At 37.5% G+C, this 24331-nt stretch overlaps 1 protein-coding gene across 2 annotated transcripts in view; it reads right to left on the bottom strand.

Moving 5' to 3' along the window:
• Positions 1-1486: 1486 nt before the first annotated feature.
• Positions 1487-24331, bottom strand: part of LOC145989420 (uncharacterized) — a 47916-nt gene continuing 25071 nt past the window's right edge. For both annotated transcript variants that reach the window (XM_083124764.1, XM_083124763.1), the window contains exons 7-14: positions 20590-20695; positions 19571-19644; positions 19324-19413; positions 16539-16649; positions 6481-6629; positions 5333-5558; positions 2933-3131; positions 1487-1648 (exon numbers count right to left, since the gene is read on the bottom strand). In XM_083124764.1, the coding sequence (XP_082980890.1) occupies positions 1541-1648; positions 2933-3131; positions 5333-5558; positions 6481-6629; positions 16539-16649; positions 19324-19413; positions 19571-19644; positions 20590-20695 (1063 nt within the window). In that variant the 3' untranslated portion in view covers positions 1487-1540. The remainder of the gene's footprint in view (positions 1649-2932; positions 3132-5332; positions 5559-6480; positions 6630-16538; positions 16650-19323; positions 19414-19570; positions 19645-20589; positions 20696-24331) is intronic.

The following is a 24331-nucleotide window of genomic DNA, read 5'->3' on the forward strand; positions in this document are numbered from 1 at the left end:
CCGCCAGAACATCACTACGTTTTTATCAGGAAATGGCAGAGGAATTAGGAATTCGTGTCATTCCATTTGAAGACATTCCTGTGAAAAGCCCAGATGCCAGTCCAATGGATTTTTGCGCATTTGGACTGTTGAAACGACGTCTTCAACATCACCGCCCACACACCCTGGATGGTCTATGGAAAGCTTGCAAGGAGGAGTGGGACATGCCTGTCCTGTACCGGAGCTTGCTGCAATGGAAACTGCAATGCCGGGTGATAGTCCACAATGCTGGGAGTCCAGTAGAACATGATTAGTGGTGGCGGCGTGGTATCTCTTAAGGTGAGTACCCGTCAAAAATGGTTGTATATAAAGCGAACAACCTTCTGTATTCATAGCTTTTTGAAGCATTATGGTCATCAAAAGGTGTTACTTTAAAATAAATCTTTAAAAATTGAAGAAAATGTAAAATTTTTCTCATATATGCTTGTTTTGGCATCTGATTTTCCTACTAAACCATATTTGGCAACTGCCCGACCCTGTGGCCGAGTGGTTAGCACATCGCGCTGCGACACCAAGGGTCCCGGGTTCGAATCCCGGTCGGGCTTGATTGTTTGTGACTGTCCATTCATCAATTTCATCATTTCATCACTCATCCCCATCTTCGCAAATTAGCCAAGAGGCACAAAACGCGAAGTAAAATAAACTAAATCAAATCAAATCAAATCATATTTGGCAACTAAACTGTCAACTGTAGCATCTAACTATTATGCATTAGTTGTTAAATGGCACCTAAATATCAAGAGTCTATTCACGTTTGGGGAATAAAAATGTGGTAGTATAATCAACATGTGTAGTCAAATTACTAACTTTATTAATGGTTCTATTAATTTCATATTATTATTTCTATTAGTCTCAAGGATAAAGTTAGTGATTCAATTACAGATATTGATTGAGAGAGTAGTTCTGAATCCTGTATCAAATGGAATCCAATTCAAAATTCAAATAAGATTAGTTGTAGGTAGCCTTGAGATCAGAATATTAACTAAAAATGTTTAATGCAAAATCAATTTGATGAATATCCAGCGTAAAACTTTCAGATTCAAAACACATTTATAATTCTTTAAAATTTTCTTGACAACTATCACAAAATTAGCAATAATTAATGCTGGCCATATTATTTCATGTATAAATATGCGAGTACTTTTGTATTTGTATTTTTTGTTATTTTACAGCACTTTTGCGTCTCTTCCGACTAATCATTGTGATGAGTATGAATGACGATGAGATGAAATTGATGAAGGGACTTTGCAAAGAAACATCCACACTCAGAACAGCGCTCAAAAGTGGAACCTACCTTCTGGGGCAATTTGATTTTATGTAAAATGAGCGAATCTCTCTCTCTCTCTCTCTCTCTCTTAACAAGGTCCAAACTACTTAACCATTCCTACTCTACTACTAATAATAATATCTCATAGAAACTATTATGTAAACAGTAGTTTAATGCAGGTTCAAGTTCCCAATCTGGAAGGAAAAAATGTCACAAAGCTGGAAGCACCACAGGTTAACCCTTTCTCTTTTGTCTCTTCTTGAGCATGACTGGTATGCTCCGTTGCTCTAGCCAGGTTTCAACAGCACCTACCGGCCCATCAATTATTTCCTCAGCAATATACTGAAAATGTTAAAAGAAATTTATTATGTTTGTGTAAATATACAATATCATCTTGCCATGTGGGTTCTACTACAATTAGGGATGAATGGCCCCCATATTGTATGGATCGTAGTTTGCAAGAAATATAGGATATATTAGAAAAATTGCATGCTGGCACTGTATTATCAGCAGGGTGCAGATTTTTGCCTATTTGTCGTCTTTATTCCTTTGTAGTAAAACATATGATATAATGTTTTAAGTTCGTTTCATGGTATTTCTAGTCTGAAAGTCCATTTTTGTAGTGCCTATAAATGCCTATTTTGAGGATTAGTGCCTATTTTGCTTAATTGTACTTATAAATGCCTATCTTGCAATTTCCGCTTGCTTTAACTTTTTTTTTTATGTGCCTTGGTTTTCCCTATATTGAAGAAGGTAACCCTTTGTCTATGTTGAACTGAATGAAATTTGGTATTTGCCAGATTTGAGGGTCGCAAGGGATGTCAGATCTTCGGAAATTTCAAATAGTTCTTAATCAGGGTAAGAAAACTGGACAACTAGTTGGTGACTCATACTTGGACAGTATGATGCCAAACCACCCCTTGTATGAGTCAGTCAGTACTCATTTGCTTTGTTGCACATTTAAAAGGACGTAAAGTTATCTGTGGAGATATCGTGTGTTCAAATTGTAAAAGGACGTAAAGTTATCTCTGGAGATATTGTGTGTTCAAATTGTCAAAGGACAAAGTGGCAAGAAGTGTATTACAGTAATTGAACAATGCAGAAGCTTGTTTTACCACTGATGAAAAATGAATTTTCTGTTAAGCTTGTATGAAGGATATTAGTTTAACTGTTAAATTACTTCAAAAATTTAATATTTCTTTCCACATGCGAAATATATGTACATATATAGTGTTATGTAATGGCCTTGTTCAAAACTATCAGCTTCTGAGGATTTCCGGCTACTTTGAAAATGTTTCCAGACAGAGTTTGTATTCATATTTTTTGGAAACGAAGATAAATGGTGAACAATTGATAGTGTGACGAGCCATCATCTTACACATGGGCATAACATGGGACCAAACGTAAGGGGTAAGGGGGGCAAATTGAGACGTTTTCCATTCCATTAGAATAGCGTCCAGAACTAGTTTGCTACATAGCTGCTACATTTCAGAAATCTGTTTGTTCCTCAAGTCCCAGGAGGTTAACAAAATACTCTTAACTTGTAAACATAGATATACTTTGAAATTTGGGAGGAAGAAATATTAGCAAGACATATTCCAAGTAATAGAAGCATGAATTCCTTACCTTGAGTGCCTGCTGCCAATACGCGTTACAAAGGTCTGGAATTGGAAGGGACATGACCAAGAGACACAGCTTCTCTTGCACATAAGGCATATTTCCCAAATCTTTGATTTGGAAGTAAAATATCTGGTCCAAGAGTTTTGTCACTTTCTTATTGTGCTCAGCTTTCAGGTTCCGGGTTTCATCTAACAGAAGCTCATACCTGAAATGCAATAAAGAATTTTATGTGTATGAATATGTTATTTACAACATAGTAGAATATGAAAAGGATTTCCTGGCCATAATGTGCAGTAAAATGGAGTTATATGGACTGGTGCGAACCTCTGTAGTGAATTAGGTGTCACATGTCTGGGCGTGGGTGTTCTTTGTGAGTGTCCCTTCATCAATTCATTCATATCATTACCAATCCTTGAATTGTCATTCGTATTAATCTTGTTGCCTTGCAGCGAGCGACGGCATGCAGGAGTTGACATTCTGACAAATGAAGGTATCAAGTGGCATTTCCTCACCTTGGTTTGGCGGAATTTGGTAAAGTAACATAAAATGCATTAAATATAACTTAAAACATGTTGTGGGCAATGCTGTATTAACATCTGAAGAGCTGTACACAGTATTAGTGCAGATAGAAGGTTGTTTGAACTCTCGTCCAATCACAGCCATGCCAAGTAACCCCAATGACCTGACAGCATTGACCCCAGGGCATATCCTAATTGGTGACAAACCAAGAGCAAGATCAACCGCATGTCGCGTTGGCAAAGGTGTCAACAAATTGTGCAGCATTTTTGGAGAAGATGGCATTTGGAATACATATCTGGACTTCAAGGTAGACCAAAGTGCCAGAAGAGATTGCCTAATCTTCAAGTCAATGATTTAGTGTTGATAACGGAAGATAATGTACCCAGATTGAAGTGGAAATTAGGTAGAGTTATCGAAACTTGCACAAGGACAAGATGGTTTGGTATGAGTTGCAACTGTCAAAACTAAAGATGGTGAACTAAAGAGGCCTATTATTTAACTTGCACCTCTGCCAATTGGAAATGTGTAAAATTTGCAAACTGAAAGAAATTTGTGTTCATTGTAATCTATATATTTACATGTAGTATGTTGTATTGCAATTTTGGAGGCCAGATCTTCAAAGAGGGCACGTGATGTTCAGACGAATTGTCATTCGTATTAATCTTGTTGCCATGCAGTTTGCGCATGCGCAGTCAGTGTGTGTCCGAGTCAAGTCGAGCGACGACGTGCAGGAGTTGTATGCCTCATCATTTACCTGTGTATTTATGTGGAACATTTAATTATATTTAGTGTTATTTACATTCTTCATGTAACTAAGTCTACATACATGTTTCATTGTGCCAGAGTGACTGAATACACAAAACCACACACCCAGGAACTTGGAGTAGCAGAGAGAGTTCATGTGCGGTACTCAGACATGCTGCAAGCCTACACGCATCCCCATCTTTGTGATTAGCCAAAAGTAGCAGAAGAATTAAGTAAAATAAACGCAAATCAGCCAATCAATTATATGGAGTGGTGAAATATATACACGTCTCTTATTTTCAAAGTTTTCTTTGAGTAGCTATTAATTGAAAGGGCTACTGCCTTCGTTGTTTCCTGGTAGACACATCTGGAAAAGTGCAAGCTTCATATCTACCATATCATCATCTTAGGGCAGTGAATGTAGCAGAACTTTGATATGTATAGGTTCATCAGTGAAAGAAATATGAAGTAAAGGTTTTTAGAAATTTGCTTAGTGCAAAATGAGAAGTTAATGTTAATTTCAATTCTGCACTTCTCTTGTAAGGTTGTAGCATTCCGTATGTCACCAAAAGAAGTGAGTGGGTTGGGGGGAGTCATATTTATTGTACATGGAAAAGAAAACATGTCTCATATCGCCGCACCATCGCCAAAATCACGAATGTGCAAATTTTAACTTTTCACCTAAGTTATTTCTGATTACTTTTTGTTGATAGATTCCTATGCTAACTTATATGGCCTAATCAATAGTCATAAATAGGTACATATTTTACTGATGATAACATTTATCCAAATGTAAAACCTGTTTTTCCCAGGATGTTGAATATTAAAATGTTCTTATCTCAAAGTAAGCAGATTCATCGTTTTTGGCATTGGTGCGATGATATATAAAGCCCATTCCAATGGTAAATATTTTGATAGTGAAGGGTGAGAAAAGTTGTGCTAAACAAGCAAAAACCAAGACCGAGATGTATGGATGATGTTGAAATAGGAAAAGCAGGATTGGATGTCAATTCTGAAGTTTGGGTTGTAGTGTGTGTGTATGTGAGAGAGAGAGAGAGAGAGAGAGAAATGGGTAATAATTAAAGTAGAAAGCAATTGTAACCTATTAAAAATAGTTGGATAAAGCTACTACCAAAAACTTACCACAAAGCTACATTTTCCCCAACTCTCGTTTTATCCTTAGGTTTTCTGTCAGCACTTTTAACACTTAAGGTATCCTCAGTGGAATCATCCTTTGATTCTTCTTCAGCAATGCTGCATTTTGCACTCCTTTCCACTTGCTTTATGAGATCGTATTTTTCAAAGAAATTGGCCATGTTGGCAATGTCTGAAACTTGAGTAATTCGCCTCAGTGGAAGAACACCAAGCACTGATAAAAACAGGGGAAAAATAAGTTTCAATATAACAAGTTAGTGTTAGGTATAAATGCTTGTATAAAATGTAACAACTTAACACACACATCACTTGGTTTTAATCTGGAACAATAAATGTGTTGTGATTCCATCTTTAACACTTTGTGGACTGACCTGAAAATTCCATGATTTTCCTAGGAGACTGTTTTTTTTTTCAGTTTTTCAGAAAATATGTTACGAAGTGTGTTATTATTTACAATTTTTTTTTCTTCTGAAGTTTACAAGACATCCTCTTTCCACAGACATATAATATGTTACATTTTATATTCACTTTCTCACATTTATGAATGTTTTTCTGTAACATTTTTCTTTTAAAGCAAAAAATTGAAGATTTTCATAAAAGTTACTCAAAACATATTTGCCATACACAATATAGAAATAATTAATGAAAAATAACCCAAAAGCTTCTTCTTGGGATCTAAATCGTCACAAACTGCAAAATGCAAAGCAGAATCCTCGTAAAGAATTTTCACAATGTGTTGTTCAATGCTATTCTCAAGAGTATAAACAAAATTGCAACATAATTCGACACAAGTACAAGTAAAATTCAGCAAAACAAGAAAATTTGACATCTCGCACTTGGAACTTGAAATAGATGGTTACAACCCAAGTGCACAAAGATGTAGTTCGAATACAGAATAATTCACAATACAAGTGTATAGAAAATGATGGGCTATGTTCATTGTCTGTCATACAAGCTATGCCCACTGCTCATCCGGAATGTGTTAATTTCTGCATCATTATCCTCTTCCTTATCGCACCACTCCACTTTACTTCACAATATAAATATATGATGTAAAACTTGTTAATCAAAGGTGCAAGACAAAACAAAATAATATACAACATATAAATAATATGTATATACATAAATAAACTCACCCCAGAAAATATACTTGTATTTATGAATAGTCTCACGTTCCTTCTTTTCTATTTGATGATCATATTTATATCCCGTTTTCTTCAGCACTCGTTCAAAACTTGCACGAAGAGACTCAAATTTCTCCTCGGGAGTTTGGACTGTGCCAGGTCTGTTGGAAAACAAAATCACCAATTGTAAGATCCAAAATTCATTTGCTTCACCAGTTTCATATTTGAATTGTTTTTATTTTGTGTCACCTTTTTGCCTTTTTACACTCATAATGATGATGAGGATGAGGATGAATGACGATTAGGTGAAAGTGATGAAGGGAAGGTACAAGAAAAAGAGCTGGAGATTGAACTTGAAATCTTTGATGACGAGATTAAGAGTCAACCATGAACCATTCAACTCACTTTCCTACTTTTTCCATGATTATTTCTTGGATACCAGTGGCATATTCTCCATGTTACGTTACCACATTTATTTATTGCCAGTAAACTAACTTCTTTCAAAATTTCTTTTATACGTTTAACTTTAATACATGGGCAATTGCTAATTATATACAGGGTGTCATTTTAATGGCGCCCACGGACCACGGAAACGTGTAGAAGACATCAAAACAAACAACATTTCTCAGTAACATTTTTCTCGTTGGTGCATCATTTCGGCGCCACAGTCGTTCAAAAAAGCCCGTTTTGCCGCCTGAATGCTGGCAACCACACACAACATTAGATTGCATTTGTGACGTCATATCCCGTCCTGAAGCGATGCGTTCCAGGGTTGTCAGGAACACTCATATTCTGTGAAAAATGACATAGCTACAATCAGCCACATTATGTACCGTAAAAGAAAGCGAGAAAACACTTTCTTTAACCTAACAGGAAGTAAACAAACGACACGAAAAGTGGTAGAAAGAAAACAGAATTCAAGTGGAAGTGGTCATTACGAATTTTGTCTCAGCTTACATGTCAAATATTTGCAAATCTAGTTACCAAGTTGGAATCTACAATTTAGTCTATCCACTTCGTCCTTCTGATACTAGTTGTATGTGACACACTCAACAGATAACAAAATAGAAATTAAAGAACTCAAAACTCCAAAGGTAAGCAACACATAATATAATGTATATTCAAGACATTACGAGGCAAGTGGCAAAAATTGGTTGAAAATACAGGGATATACAGTAGTAGACTGTGTTTATCTACGCACCGGATACACATATAATAGTCTGCAACTGTGAACAGGGCAGTATATTCGCTACTGATTCATCTTTAGATTGTTACTGTGGTTGTACGTGTTTTAGCCGTAATGTAACAACGTGAACCTCGGATACTTCCGTTATCAGCACAAAAGTACCACAAGGCATCTGGACACACACCTGTAGATATCAACCTTGCAACGAGATTTGCAAATATTTGACATGTAACTGGGCGTAAACAGCCACATGTGAGCTGTAAGTCCAATAAAATGTATTGTTGTTGATATTTGACATGTAGGTTGAAACAAAATCCCATATTGACACTTCATTTTGAATACGTTTTTACCATTTCCCATATCGTTGGTTCACTTCTCCCTTCCCCTGAGATGACTGCTGACCTTCTGGCTGGTAGGCTATGATGTTCGGTCTACTGGACGCGTTTCTTGCTTCGTTTTACACTTAATCATGTGGTTGGTAGTTTGTCAATTTTCACAAAATTTGTGTGTTCCTTGCAACCCTACCGTGCGCTGTTTCGCTGCAGGAAATGACATCACATATACGATCAAATGTTGGGTTGGGTTGCCAGCATCCAGGCGGCAAAACGGTCTTTTTTGAACAGCTGTAGCGCCGAAATGATGCACCAACGAGAAAAATGTTACTGAGAAAAGTTGTTTGTTTTGATGTCATCTATACGAATCTGTGGTCCGTGGGCACCATTAAAATGACACCCTGTATAATTCAAACTATTAAAACAAGCTTCTAAACCAGTATTTAAATAAATCATTTAAAGAACGTAGAGACTGATTTATGCATGACACTGATAATACACTGGAAGGGTTGGGGGGGGGGGGGGCAAAGCGTGTGGCTCTTTTAAACCAAGCATCCTGTGTACTTAGGTCCATCACTTCAAACAGTGATGACGGGAGAACACTGCTTGTTCCTTCTTGCTTTCTGTGCTATACTTGGCTGAGACAGTGTTGCTACATGAAAGGAAATTTACCTTGGTGCAGGGATCTCTAGGACCAATATTAGATACAGTGATCAGAACGCTACATTTTAAAAGTAGCTTTGCTACAGCTACAGCTACCCTTCCAAAATGTAGCTTCGCTACAGCTACAGCTACAGCTACATTTACCAAAACGTAGCTCGCTACGCTACTCCTGTTCGCTACTCGCTACTTTTTGCGCTACTTCTGCATAAAAAAAATGAAAAACAACCATATGGGTATTAAAAAAATCCCCTACTATTGGTAAATAGATTCTGTTATTTATTATCATGATTCCAATCATTCGATAATTTTGATAGCAGTATTACTTCAGTTACTTATTTTTACTATAGTTTTTGAGAATACCATACCTATGCAAGTGGCATTTCAATTCAAATTTGATATATGAATATTGCAATTAGGTTGTTACCCAAATTAATTATTACTACAATACACAAATAAAATTTTGTAGGATTACATATTTATGTTCACATCAACATATTTTTCTTGAGAATAAATATTTCATTTTTTATAGACTGATATGAAGTCAGCATTTTGAATGAAAAGTACCTGGAGCCCTTTGACTACAAAAGGGCCCCAGGTTTGATACCCAGCGGAGGCACATAGTGGTTAGGATCAAGTCTCGATCAGATTATCTATGCATAAAATGGACTCAAAACAAAAACTAGGAAAAACGCCAAGTTGGGAGGATGAGATCCTCCATTCCCCACACTGCTCATCATTCATCATTCTTCCTCGTTCTCACAATTAGCCAAAATTGGCAGAAAGCGATTATAGATAAGAGAATAATTAAATAAACCATTCATCCTCATTGTCATGATTGAGAGAAGTGGAAGAATAGATGAGGAGGTAAACAGAAGAGGACAAATGGGTGGTGGACTATATCAAAGCATTCGAAGATTAATATGGAACAGGGATGTACCCTTGAAATGCAAGAAGGTAATATATAGAGCCCGGAAGTTTGGCAAAATGCCTCTTTTTATCTACTGCATATATTGATAAAATTTTTCCGGATATACGTTTTTTATGTTGTTTCGAATGTTTTAGAAGCCTTTTCATTTTGCCTATTTTGCCTATTTGGGACCCCACTGCCTATTTTTAATTATAATGCCTTTTTTTGCCTTTTTCAATGAAATTTGAACATTATTTTAAAAAAATGTGTAAATAAATTATTTTTCTCCCAAAAAATGTTGTTGGCATTTATTTTTCTTCCGTTTATTATGTGAATAATTTTCGCCTTATGTAAGTAATATTGAACTCACGTATGTTTCAACATTGCTGAAGGAGAAAAGTGTGTTTAAAAAAAATAGTATTTCATGCTGAGTTATATTACCTTTCTGTTAACGTGTCCTTGTGAATGATTGACTGCTGAAAACCTGTTGCAGAACACCTGCACAATTACGTCATCACGTCCAGCATCCGTGTCAGGAGGTTATTGACAAGAAACAGCACTAATGCCCAAGGGCCTTTGCATGGATTCCAAGATCAAGTTCTCTATCTTCAGTTTAGTTCTGCACTTTGGAAGGAAAGGATCGTGTAGTTGTCATCATGCCGAAATTTAGTGTGCTATTAAGTGGTAAGTTACATGGTTACGTGCATGAATTTGGTGAAAGCACATTTTTGACAGATGGTACTATTCTTCTCTGCAAGATATGTGAAAAAACATTCAACCATGAGAAAAAATACTTTATATCTCAGCATGTGTCAACAGCAAAACATAAATCTGCAGTTGCCAAAAAGGTTGGACAGAAGAAGATATCCCTAATTTCAACAGTGGGCACTTCATCCAACAGGCAATCTGTTTTCTCTTGAACTGTGCAAAGCTTTCATGGAAGCAGGGATACCTTTCTGGAAAGTGGAAAACAAGTCACTGAGGAAATTCCTGGAGAAATACACTAAAGAAACGGTGCCGTCGGTATCTACGCTGCGGAAAACATATTTAAGCATCTGCTACGAAGAAGCTCTGCAAAGAATTCGTGCTGAAGTTGGTGGAAAGAAGGTTTGGATTTAAACAGATGAAAGTACTGACGCTATGGTATGCTGAATAGCCAACGTCATCATATGAACTATGGAACCAACATGCGGAGAATCCTCGTCATTTCTTCTCACGTCAGAACAACTAGAGAGCCAATGGTTCGTCAATAGCTCAGTTATTCTCAAATTCCCTACTTCTGCTCTGGCCAGATGGTGTACATCATGATGACATGTTACTTTTTATCAGTGATGCAGCTCCCTATATAAAGAAGGCTGCCATAGCATTGAAAATTCTCTTCCCGAACATGCTTCATATCACATGTGTAGCCCACGCAATGCACAGAATCGCCGAAAAAGTTAGAGTGTTGCACCCAGAAGTGGACAGGTTGATTTCGAACACAAAGAAGATATTTCTGAAATCTCCCTCTCGAACCCGAACATTTCAGGAAGTTGCACCTGAGCTTAGTTTACCTCCGCAACCAGTCTTGACGAGATGGGGAACCTGGATATCAGCAGCTATATACAAGTATTATGCTAACCACCTTGAAATAATCAGTGAGGTGATCGATGCTCTTCCAGAAAATGAAGCGGCTTCAATTCGTGAAGTGAAAAAACTCCTGTGCTATTCAGAACTGAAGAATGAACTGTCGTTTATTTTGCACATTATGGTGCATTGCCAGAGACAATTACAAAGCTAGAAAAAAGAGGTGAGACTCTTGTAGCATCCATGAAAATCTTCGAGGAATCTATGCAGCAGATGATGGAAGTGTCAGGAGAAAAGGGGTCAGCTGTTGTGGAAAAGTGCAAATGGGTAGTGAGTGCAAATGGGTAGTGAGTGCAAATGATGACTTGAAACAATTGAAAACAATTTTGATATTATAAAAGGTGAAAATGCTGTTATCGAAATGAGTCCAGCTACATTTGCTTGTTTTATGTATGCTTCATTAACATTTTGCCAGAAATTATAGATAAAAGTAAGTGACTTTCAAATGTGTCTTTTTCAGTTTATTTTGCCTTTTTCCCCATTTTTAGTGCCTATTTTCCACATTATAAATGCCTTTTTGCCAGCCTATTTTAACGAAAATAAATGCCTGAACTTCCGGGCTCTAGTAATATATAACACATACTATGTGCCAATAATTACGTATGGAGCAGAGACTTGGACAATGACATAGAGAGACAAAGAAAAGATGCAGGCAGTGGAGATTAAATTTTTAAGGAGCCTTTTGAAGAATACTAGAAGGGATAGAGTAAGAAATGAGGAGATCTGACAGACAGTGGGTGTAGTGAAGCTTCAGGACAGAATAGATCAGGCACAGATGAGATGGTCCGGACACATGAAGAGGATGGATGCAGAAAGACTACCAGTAAGAGCTTACAATCCACAACGAGTGGGAATAAGGCCAAGGGGGAGACCAAGATGTCGGTGGAAAGAGTAGATAGTGGTGAGTGTTAGGAGACAAGATTGGAACACCTTGGAAAGAGAGGAGTTGTGAAAGACCAGGAAAAAATGGAGAGGCTTGACTTCTATGCCGACCCAGCCAGAGGCAGGAAACAGCGAAGGATGATGATGATGTCATGATTAGGGAACGGAACTTTATGTGCTAAAAAACTCAGAAATATTTATTTTTTATGTGTCATAAATGTTGAAAATATGTGATAAAAACAGGAAAATATGTGACAAAAATATAAACATTTCGTAACAAAAACAAACTATAACATGCATTTTAAACACCTGAAATTAGTTTCTAAATGATTACCTCTTAGCGAGCTATTTTTTGGAAGAGTTGCAGTGGATCACCATAGTTTTTTTTTTCAAATTCTCCATTGTAAATCTGTGACGATTATCTCTAAAAAGCATCTTATATTGTGAGAAAGATCGCTCCACGTCACAAGAAACAACTCTTGCATATTTGAAGCACGAAATGTCACTAACGCTGAAGTTTTCCAAAGCTTCATCTTCCTCTACTTCACCTCCTTCCAAAACACATGCAATTTGGCACAATGTTTGAAAACCTTGGTTTTTCCCCAAAAATTCTGTACATTTAGACATTTAGATCCAGTGACTTCTTTCAGTTTCGTTTCTACTGTACGGACTTCACCAATGGAAGCTGCCAAAGTTTTCGCGGACGATTCAAGGTTTCATATGGAATTAGAGAGAATGGACAGGTTTGTTGAGATGTATGCCAATTCGACTTTTAAGGAGGGCTCCATCAACAGTTCTTGCAGAATTCTTCTTTGTCGAGATCATTTACAACAGATACAATTTTTTTCAAAGTTCTGGGCGTAACATCTGCATCGCATAACTACAGGTGTAGGGGGAAGGGGAACCTCAGGACATTTTTGTTTAAAAATGTCTATTCTTCTAGGCAACTTGATAAAAACTTTCTTCCCATTTGAAACCAGTTTATCGACATTGGGATAAAGAGCTCTTATCTTTTCACATATTCTATGCAACGCGTGCACCATTTTGGGGTAGCTAGCGGCAAGACCACTGCATGTAAGCTGCACCATCTGTCAAGAGAAGAACATTGTCAAATTTTATGCCTTCTGGCCACAATAGCTGCATTGCTTCATTAAAAAGCCTTGCTATCGTTACATGTAGCCAGCCCCAGCTACTTACAGCTATTTTCTCCCAATAGGATCGTAGGCAAGGTGCCAGAAGTCTGCCAGCGAGGGTGTTAAAAGAAAAAACAAACCTAGCACTCTCGATATGAAAGAGGTGCGGAGAATAAACATTTTTCCTTCGAGGATTTCGAGGTAGATGAAGTCAATGAGCGATTTTATGTATTTAAAATGAAAATTCGCAAAATATGTATTTACATACGGAAAACTGGAAAATATGTGTTTTTATGTAAAATAAAATTTGCTGTGTTGACATATAAGGCTATGATCAGAATTTTGGCAAAAATGAGGGTCTCTATCTTATCGCAGAAAAAACATTGATTTACCTAAAGTTCCTTTCCCTAGTAATGATTAGCAAAAGTTACAGAAAAGTGACGCAAAAGTAGGAGAAATACATAAATTTGAAAACTATGTATATTAACTAAAAAAAAAATTGTCATTTCTGCAGGAAAGTCAATAACACGTACATACTTTTTGCAATATGATAAAATTATTGAGGAAACTGTCGTGTAAACCTGAGTGTTCTAAACGTATTGTAATTTTAAAACTTGTGAACAAATACTATTGCGAAAATAATTGTAATTCCAGAAACTCTATCATTCTTGTAACAATAATTTCTTGCTGGTGAGATCCTATATACTGACTATGATCAATGCTGTTAACGTACTGAGCCATTTATTGCTGGCACTATTTCCTTGTCAGTGCAGTGGAAAATCCATCGCTCGTTTTTGCACTGCAAGTTGTGTCTTACACAGTAATTAATGACATTTTGGTGTCTTACACCATGAATATCCACAGGATTTGTTCCGGGGGTGATGCAAACGAAGCACTTTTTTCCAGTGGTGCAGCAAACTAGCCATGTTTCTCCCCAAAATAGCGATGCAGCTAACAAAACGTAGCTGTTAGCAGGAATATATTCATATATGTCAGTTAGTTATCTGGATATCGGAATTCTTCAGATACTAATTAAATAAATTACGCAGATATCTATAATCTACAACCTAGATAATCTGTATCTCCATGTAATAGACTGTCTTTTTGAACCTCCTGCAAAATTAAGGGTTATTGTCGATTTTTTCTGACGCTGTTGCCACATTCAAAATTCATCTCAAAATGCTGAAAAAAAAAGTAGCTGTAGCAAAAAATTCGCTACAACTACAGGAATTTTGTAGCTTCGCTACCGCTACAACTACAATTTTCAAAATGTAGCATCGCTACAGCTACAGCTACAAATTTTGTAGCTAGCTACAGTAGCAACGCTACAAGTAGCTCGCTACTTCTGACCACTGATTAGTAGAGGCACATATTTTTGGTAAATAAAAAGGCAAGATTTCGGTACAAAAACTGAGTCAATTTCGGGTTCAAAAGCGGTAAATAAAATTAAATATCGGTGTTATAGCGGTGAAAAAATGGATGAAAAGTGGTATATAAAAAGACATATTGGTTTTAAAATTGTGAAAATAATCCTAAATTTGATTTAAAAACTACACTTATTCCACAGAATTAACATTTCACTTCTAATAGCACATTTATGTAGTTATCAGAGTATTAAGTTTATTTCTGTGTAAAGGAGTCCATTTTTGCTTCTCCAACATTAACAGCAGAATTAATCAATTTTCCGGGAATTGCATAACTCTCAGGATAATTCAGACTTCGGAAGGTGTCGCGTCGGTGAATAAACCCTGAATTTCGTGTTTAAGAGTTAATTTCGCTTTTTGCAGTTCATTTCGCATTATTTCGTGACAAAATATGGTCACAAAATGCACCTCACACCTTTCAAAAACATGAAAAATTAACACTACAATGTGTTTTTTCAAATTTCGTTTTTTCGTCAAAAACGAAATATGCATGCCCCTACTGATTAGGTACAAGGTAAGATTGTATGGAAAAGGATGGAAAATTTGAATTTGTTAGATTTCTGTTTTTTTTCTACTTGCATGCCTGCATTGGTGTTTCATTTGTATTACATCTAATTAATGTAGATGGGGTGCATAATAAATACGTACAAGAAGTAAGAGTTGTTGCGGTAAACCAGGTCAAATTTTTAGAATATGCTACTGCTGGATACAAAAAAATAGACATAATGACAAGCATATATTTGGAAGGAAGGTAATTAGTATTATGATATATGATTTTCTGTCCATGGCAATGTACAAGGCACATACTGAAAGTTGTGAGCCTTATTCAATTACTCTCAGGCCTTGATCATTTTGGTTGAAACCACACCTATGGCAGGTAGAGCCATCTGTTGCACACTGAATGTACCACATATTGGTGCATACTCACTTTTGCTGCCAGAGCTGTCAGTAGAAGAAAAATGGCATCCACAGACAGTTCGTTTCGTCAACATGCTGTCGTGGAATTTCTTGTTAGTGAAAACGTTCGAGCTGCAGAAATTCATAGTGTTTACAGAACTTCTATGGAGATGCCTGGATGGGTTACAGTACAGTGAAAGGTGGGTGAAACATTTTAGAGATGGTAATACACATTGTTGATAAGCATCGTATTGACATACCAAAAACAGCTTGCACGTGCAACAACACAGACCGGACAAGAGGAGGACAACTACGAGAAATTGCACATTATTTGAACATTGGACACAGTGCTACACTGGACATCATAAAGACTTGGTTATCACAAGCACAATGTCATTTTGCAACATGATGACGCCCGTCCCTATACAGCTGGGCTTACATTACATAAAATTGAAGAGATGTGCTGGGAGCTAATCCCCACCCTCCCTACACCCCAGACTTTCACTTGTTTGCTCCCTTGAAGAACAGCATTCGGGGTACCAAGTTTGACAACGATGACGAAGTGAAGAATTAGATTCGCCGGTGGTTACGTCGTGCTGAAACGGACATCTACAACGGTGACATTTTCCAGCTGCTGTTACGGTGGTGCAAATGTGTTGACCAATCTGGATGTTGTGTGGAAAAGGAAGGAGGTCCAAATTATGTATCACCATACATAGAAGAAAAATAATTGTTTCTAACTTTGAGTAGTATCACTTGGCTCATTACTTTTAGTGCATACCTTGCGTTATATTTTGATTTAAAAAAAAATGACATGAAATGTACACACAGAACTGTTGTGTTATTTAAAATTTAAATTTTGTTGGTAATATTTTCTCTCTCTCTCCCCTCTCTCTCCCTCTCTCCCTTCCCCCCTCTCTCTTTCTTAAAGAATCTGGTTAATGTAAAAATGTAGGCTATAAGGATATAATAAATTAAGTGTAATTTAGTATTTCAGTTCAAGAAAACAACAATACTTACTCTTTACTAAGGTCATTATTCTCCTGTTTTTCTCCCAACAAATCATTCCACTGTGCAGCACTTGCTTGAAGTGTATTGATCAAATCCAATAAATCAGGATCAGTAAATTTTCTGCAACAAGAAATACATGATTCTCAATTTGACAATGTTGGGAAATAGAACATATAAAGCCTACATTGAAATATACATGGGGCACAGTTTACTTCTCAAACTACAGTGTGTCAAGGCTCAGGAATTTTACGTTGGTTTATGAACCATTTTAAGTTGGCCAAAATCAAAATAAGGTTGATAGGGCCAGAAGAAAGAAGAAGAAGGAACCAATTTAAACCTGCTCTTCACTGATTGCTTTGGTTTATTTTACTTCGCTTTTCTGCCTCTTTTGGCTAATTGCGAAGATAAGGATGAATGGTGATAAGATAAAATGGATAAAACAACAATCATAAACATTTATGAATGATTTTACTGGTTGTGATTTCAGATGCCAGAGCCTTGCTGGTCTGCAAAATTCGAGTCCAGAGTACTACGTGGGAGGGAGTTTGACATTTGGGTGTCTGCAGAAAGGTCTCTCCTTACACTCCTTAAACCTGCTCTTCTCAACCTTAAATTTACAGCTTTTAACACTTTAACTGTCAGGCCCAATTTTGGGAGGCCTCAGCTATTTGGATGGTGTGTACGACCTCTATGGTACACTTTTTAGTTGCTTTCAAAACTGAATCTCTTATCATCTGTGAGAAAACTCAGAAAGCAAGATAACACGGCCTTTCCAGGAGACCACTAGAATTCATACACACATTTATTTTGAAAGGAGTTTATATGAGAACTATGGTTGTGTATCAGTCTGATACACATAGTCTGTGCCAGGATACACCCTCTGTATCAATTTGATATACATGGTAGTTAAAAGTGTTAAGCTCTGTATTCAATTTCCTTTGTTGAGCATTATATACCCAAGCAGAGGCATGTGGTGCATGTAGCCGGTGTTACCGCAGGTAACAGCAAAATGTAAAGAATTAAAAAGTTGTTTCAATAAAATGACAACATTGTTAAATACGTTAATGAACACCGTTGGCCGTGGAGTAGATATTGCCTAGGGCACTTTTTCTTCAGCCGACAGAAGCAAAGAGGGAAGCCGTTCCACTACCCTGAAGAGGCAACAAGGGAGAAGAGGGCGCAAATGCAAGGAAAGAGCGGGGAAGGGCTTTGGGGCAGTGTGTGCTATGGGGTATTCATATGCCTGTTAAGAGGCCCTGTTGCCGTTCAGACCTACTGGATCAGCCAGTGTTGTCACATTGGATTGGCAGAAAAGAGCTAAATCCCTCCTAAAATATGAATACAATTTCTGTGAAGCAACTAGAGGTAGACTACAAAGTCAAGGGGATTGAACTTCAACTGAGACCAGTTAGGTAATAAACGAAAATATAATTCCTTGTGTGATTTGTGATTTGGACAAACCTTGCTCCAAAATACTAAGTTGGCAACAACAGCAGTACGTACAGCTGGTCTTCCACAAAGGAGAGATCTGTCGTCTGCTCGGTGCTCACCACACAAACGTCAAACTGACCTGAGAAAAGTGTGTATCATCTTCTTCCCCTTCGCACCTCATTGCAAAGAAACGGAGACAGATGAAGATTTGACAAGGGTCACCACTGTTCATTGGATTTTCGCGGTAAGCATCTCATGAGTGGTAGTTCTTTCTAGGAGTGTTTGTGGCTAAATTACTGTGCTGATTGCAAAACAAGAATGAAATTAACAAATATGTAGCTCGAAGACATGTTTTCTTTACCAATAGGGAGGGGGGGGGTGATAATGTCTAGCAGGCATAATTGTCGTACTGATAGCCAGTAACACTTTTGAAAAAGTCACGCCACGCCACTGTACCCAAGTAATTATTGCTCCCAGCAACAATTCCTTCAAAAGAGGGATAGCAGGAGCTACAAAACACCCAGTCACTCCTTCATATATCAAGTAAGTATGTATTTTCTGTTTTATGCCAGAATGTATGACACTTTATCTTCATTTTCACACTATGCTGACAAAGATATTCAATATCAGATGACCACCCACCCCATAGACAGGGTTAGCATGCACTACCCTATGGTATATGAAGTATCTGTCAACCCACTGATAAGAGTCTGGGGGAGCCTCAGAGTTGATTTATGCAAGGGAATTGTCGGAAAGATTTCTACCCGAGATCCCCTACGCTGGGATTCAAATCCAGATCTCTCATGTCAGACATCTTACCATTGTTGCATGCATGCTACAAATAACTGGTCTTACTTTTAAAATTTCATTGTAATATGAACATTGTCATTTGCATTTTAATGTCTTTGGGGAGATGCTGTCAGTGCAAGAAGTCAGTAAATTCCTGGTAAGCTTCCGATATATGGTGGAAACAGAAAAGTGGCATGTGAGAGAGCCTTGTGGAGATTGTGGAGAATTGAAAATAATCATGTGCACTGTACGATCCAGTCAAGATTTTATTTCTCTAGCTAAGGAATACGACTGTGTGGAAATTAAGTGTACCTCCAGATGAATCTTCAGAATCAAATGCATAGGTATTTGAATTTTCCTTTCTTACATCACCTTTCTGCCACTTTGAGCTAATTGCAATGATGAGTGTGAATGGTAATATGATGATATTGATGAAGGTATAGGCTAGGACTCGAACCTGGAACCTTTGATGGCAAGATTATGAGTCAACAACCAAAGTGGCAGGAATCGAATGCATCTTACAACAAGAGAAAGACACCAACTATAAATAGTTTTCTGTAATTCTTACACTTACTTTTGTTGGTAGCTCCTTTCAATCTGGTCAAGCGTACCGCCATGAGGAAGACACTTCAAGGGATCATATATCTTGTATGATGGATTGGCTCTGAAAGAAGAAGGAGCAGAGTGGTCTTTGTCATAATAAAACCTTGAATCTACTTCCAACATGCTACGACAGTGACCAGATCCAAATATAATGAAACAAAATAACAGTGAACTAACGTAAAACAAAAATATGTTGAATGAATCTTACATAAACTAACCTTGGAATCTGAGGTTCGCCAGTTATCTTTTGTCCTGTTCGATACCAGCGAAGAAGCCTCTGAGATAATGGTTTCTGAAAAAGAATGTTATTATTTTTTTAAAAAAATCCATTGCTTTTGGGCTAAGTGCATAGAATAATTATAATTACGATTAATTTTACAACAAACATTCGGTTTGGTGGCAGAGTGTGTTATGTGGTTGACTTTTGATCTCATGACCAAAGTTCCCAGGTTCAAACCCTGGTGTGGGCATTGGTGTTATTTGTGAGTGTCTTTTCATCAATTTCATCATATCATCAGTCTCCCTCATCAGCAATGGATACATTTACATGAAACTTAGCAACCACGAAGTATATAAATATATTAATAAAACATGTAATAGCACTTATATGTGAATTTTATACAGGAAACTATTATCTTCTTAATGTGTCTTAATTTTTGTCCCTCCTCCCTTTGTTCATAACATCAGTAGTACATCAAAATCTTCAATTTGCAATTACATTTTGAATGAAAGACAGTTGATATAATGTATATGTGTCTGATTGTCTATCTGCTCCTTCTCCCCCACCAATCTGCAGTGATTTTGCACCCTGCTTAATAAAGATAATAGTGAAAATATTTCCATAAATTTAAACCTACTTTATTAATTTCTACAGAATTTAACGACTTATTCCAAAGTGCAATTACAACCAGTAGTGTACCCAGAGAGGTAGCTAGCTACTTGTGGTATGATTCTATCCCTCATATTAGTGAAATTACTGAGGATATTACAATACTCACATATGCTATGTGCATTTTGTGAAGAAAAAAATACTCTACTAAGCTATTAATTTGTGAAAAGTGAGAGTTCATAAATTTGACTAATACATATTTGATTAGTATGCAGCTAGAAGGCAAATGTTTCTTTTGATTTTTGAACGTATCTACGCATAGTAGAATCCACATTTGTGTTGTGTTTACATAGCTACAATACCTTAAAAAATACTTATTTTTTAACACATTGTTAACAGTGAATGTACCTCTTGTCTGACATCTCGGTCCTTTATATTGACTAACATTTTTAATATTTCAGCTAAAGCTTCCAACTTCAGGGTGAAATCAATTGTCTTTCTCATTCTTTGTTTGCTGCAATAAATAAAAGAAGAGTTACATATCACACAGATGTTATTAGCTAGTGTGTTCTACTCAGCGGCGGCGCCAGGATTTATCATCTAGGGGTGCGGAAAGAAATTTAGGGAGTGCGATGTTGAAAATAAGAAACACATGAAACACGCATGCAACCTTTCAAAACTGTGGGAACAAGGTGCCAAAACTGGGAGGGCAGGGGGGGGGGGGGTAAGGACAGTTGCTTATATACCATACCTTATATTTTCATGTATCTGAACGAAATCCATACCCATGAAAAATGGGTCAATGGATGAATAAAGATTATGATTATTATGATTACTTTCCCTTGGTAGATAAGGTTTAGCATAGTGCGTGGGCAAAACGGGCAGAAAAGTGGTGGGGCAACTGCATCTGTAATCGCTGCCACTGATTAACATATATTACTGACTGAAATGAAATTATATATGTGAAATATTTAACTTTAGATTGACATTTATTTTCCAGAGGCTGTGCTCCCGTTGCCCTCCTCCTGGACATCCATGATTATATGTTTTAAGTCTACTCCAAGAAAGTGGTCATACATGTTGCAGTCTTATTGAAGAGAAATGTTGTGAACTATGGAGTGAAATACAAAATAAAATTACCCTTGCCTTTAAAAACACAATTTTTGAACCTTTTCAATGTAACCAATGGATGTATAAAGTACATAGTACGTACATTGCACCTTCCGTCTACCACTTCAGGACAAAACGCGCAGCAACTTCATCTCCGTTAAAATCCCTTCTGCCACACTATCCCCAACAACGAACTGTAAAATTTCTTTGTGAACATTGGACAGTTTTTGAAAAAGCCTGAAATGGTACGTTTACTAGACATGTTACGCGGAACAAATACATAGAACATATTAACAAGGAAACTACCCTTCACGTTACAATTTGCATTAAATAATTTCGAGTGCACGATTTGGTGATACCTTAAAAGCAGCTGAAATTTTTACTCCAGTGTGAGGAAGAACAAGTAGGTGGGACATAAACTGTTTATCAACAATGTAAGAAAGGAAAATAAAAAAAACATAACTCACATTAAGCTATAGGCAATTTTCGAAAACCAGAAACAGACCACTTGAAGAAACAAAAGAAGAAAAAAATCATAAAAACAATGCTGACAAAAGAAAAAAATGTCCGATGATCTTTATAGAGGCTGCCGCCAGTGCAGATAAGTATGTTTATCAGCATCTCTTCCAGTGCTTGTCTGTTGCATACAATAATAATGGTCTTACTTCACGACCGGATCAAGAAAGTGTGGGGCGTTACCCCCACACCCCCTATACGCCTTCATGGCGTGGTGCTATGCACAGGGGAACACTTTACCTTTTTTTACCTTACTTCAGTACTTAATATACGGTGCTCAGTATGACGACATGGCATAATATGACACTTAGGGGTTAGTGTCTTCAGTTGAACATAGGGGGAGCTGAAGGGGGGTGTGGAAGAAAATTAAGGGGTGCACAAGCACCCCCTGCATCAACCCTTGTTTTACTAGAATCTTTCTATATCTAAATTTTCTCAGCACTATTGGTGATACCTGATAGAAACTGGGTTCACCATTGAATATACAGAGGTTGTTCGCTTTATATCCGACCATTGTCGATTCGGTGCTGCCACCTGGCATATCATGCTGAAACTATGGGCTTGCTGGCGGGAGCAGTGTTGTGTCTGACCTTGTAGGTGCGTGAGTGTTGGTAGTGAATGTTATCAAATGGCGCCGAAAATCAACCGGTATTGGGAGGGTTACATAATGGCCCTTTTCCATGATAAGTTTTCATACATACGCATTGTGAAACAGTGTCGGGAGAATGGGTTAACACTCGGGGTGACTACTGCGAAAGCTATTGTGGCCTGTTACATACAACAGGTTCTCCTTGCGAAACATTCACTCACGAAAACCACCAGGAGAAGGGCTGCAAGCAAAGTGTCATCCGTAGTGCTATGGGGGATCCGTCGATTGGCGTGCCAAGAAAATCCCCCGACTCAACGTGATATGGCCCACAGATTTCGCCTCGCACCGTCAACTGTGAACAAAACAATTCGCAAGCGCTTCAGGTTGAGGTGTGTGCGGAAGGCCCGTGTACGCCACCTTCTACCGCATCACATTTCCGAATGTAAGACGAACTGCAGGGAACTGTATGAAAAGTACCTGGCAGGTTCCAAATGGAAGAAAATAGTCACAATGGATGAACCATATGTCCATCTCACTGCTGGTGGTCACATTCGGGCGATCACATACTGTGACATTGACGGCAAGGGGCGCAGCAACTTTGTTCGTCAGTGCAGGGAAAGTTTCCCTCGTGGCTTTATGGTTGTGACGGGATTCAGATATGAGGGTAAGTTGATGATACGCAAGGTGGACAAAAACGTGAAGGTGAATGCCAGATACTTCCAAGACTCCATTCTGACACCTATCTATCGGAGAGACATCCCACAATTGTATGGAATGGACACGAACCAACCAGATGATGATCCATATGGACAAGGCTTCGAGTCATACCGCCAGAACATCACTACGTTTTTATCAGGAAATGGCAGAGGAATTAAGAATTCGTGTCATTCCGTTTGAAGACATTCCTGTGAAAAGCCCAGATGCCAGTCCAACGGATTTTTGCGCATTTGGACTGTTGAAACGACGTCTTCAACATCGCAGCCCACGCATCCTGGATGGTCTATGGAAAGCTTGCAGGGAGGAGTGGGACAGAATTCCCATGCCTGTCCTGCGACGGAGCTTGCTGCAATGGAATCTGTGATGCCGGGCGATAGTCCACAATGCTGGAGGTCCAATAGAACATGATCGGAGGTGGTGACGCGGTATTTCTTAAGGTGAGTACCCGTCAAACATGATCGGATATAAAGCGAACAACCTTCTGTATGTGCACAGTGAGAACAAAATAAAAATTCTAAGTAAATAATAATGAAAATAACTGTGCGAGAGTTCTCTGAAAATGCATAGATGACTATAGATTCTTTACTGTGGTATAAAGTGGCCAGAAATTTTGGAAAGTGAAGCAAGCCTTTTACTTGAACTTCAATGAAGCATCCTAGTATTCACTTTACCAAATAGCAATTAGGATTTTGATAACTTCAATGAAACTCGGACTTCACTATTTAAAATGTCCATATATTTTTTCACTTATTGATCTACTGTGTTTTGTTTCTTTATCGTTGCCATGGTCAAAAATGTATATATAAATGTATACATCGTAATTTTACATTATCAAGAATGTGATAATAATTAATTATACATCGTAATAATGCAACAACGTTTTCCAAAATATAACAAAACAGAAATTGATAACCTAGATATATCATCGTTCGTATTAAGCACAAAATTAAACAAAACATAATAAATGAAATAAACTAACATCTTTAGGTCAGTCACAAAAGCAAAGTGGAACATGTAATTCATGCAACCAAATTCATCATAAATTAACATAATTTTACATTGTTGCAGAACTACTTATTTATTAATTGACATCAGATGGCATATCTGGTCTGCATAGCAATGGCCAACAATAACCTACAACAACCACTGAATGTTTCTAAATAATATTGTCGTGAAGTAGGAAATTTAGAATACATTTTGCAAAAGTGTGATACTGAC

The sequence above is a fragment of the Lepisma saccharinum genome, chromosome 6 (genome assembly GCF_977018435.1).
Source record: "Lepisma saccharinum chromosome 6, izLepSacc3.1, whole genome shotgun sequence".
NCBI lineage: Eukaryota > Metazoa > Arthropoda > Insecta > Zygentoma > Lepismatidae > Lepisma > Lepisma saccharinum.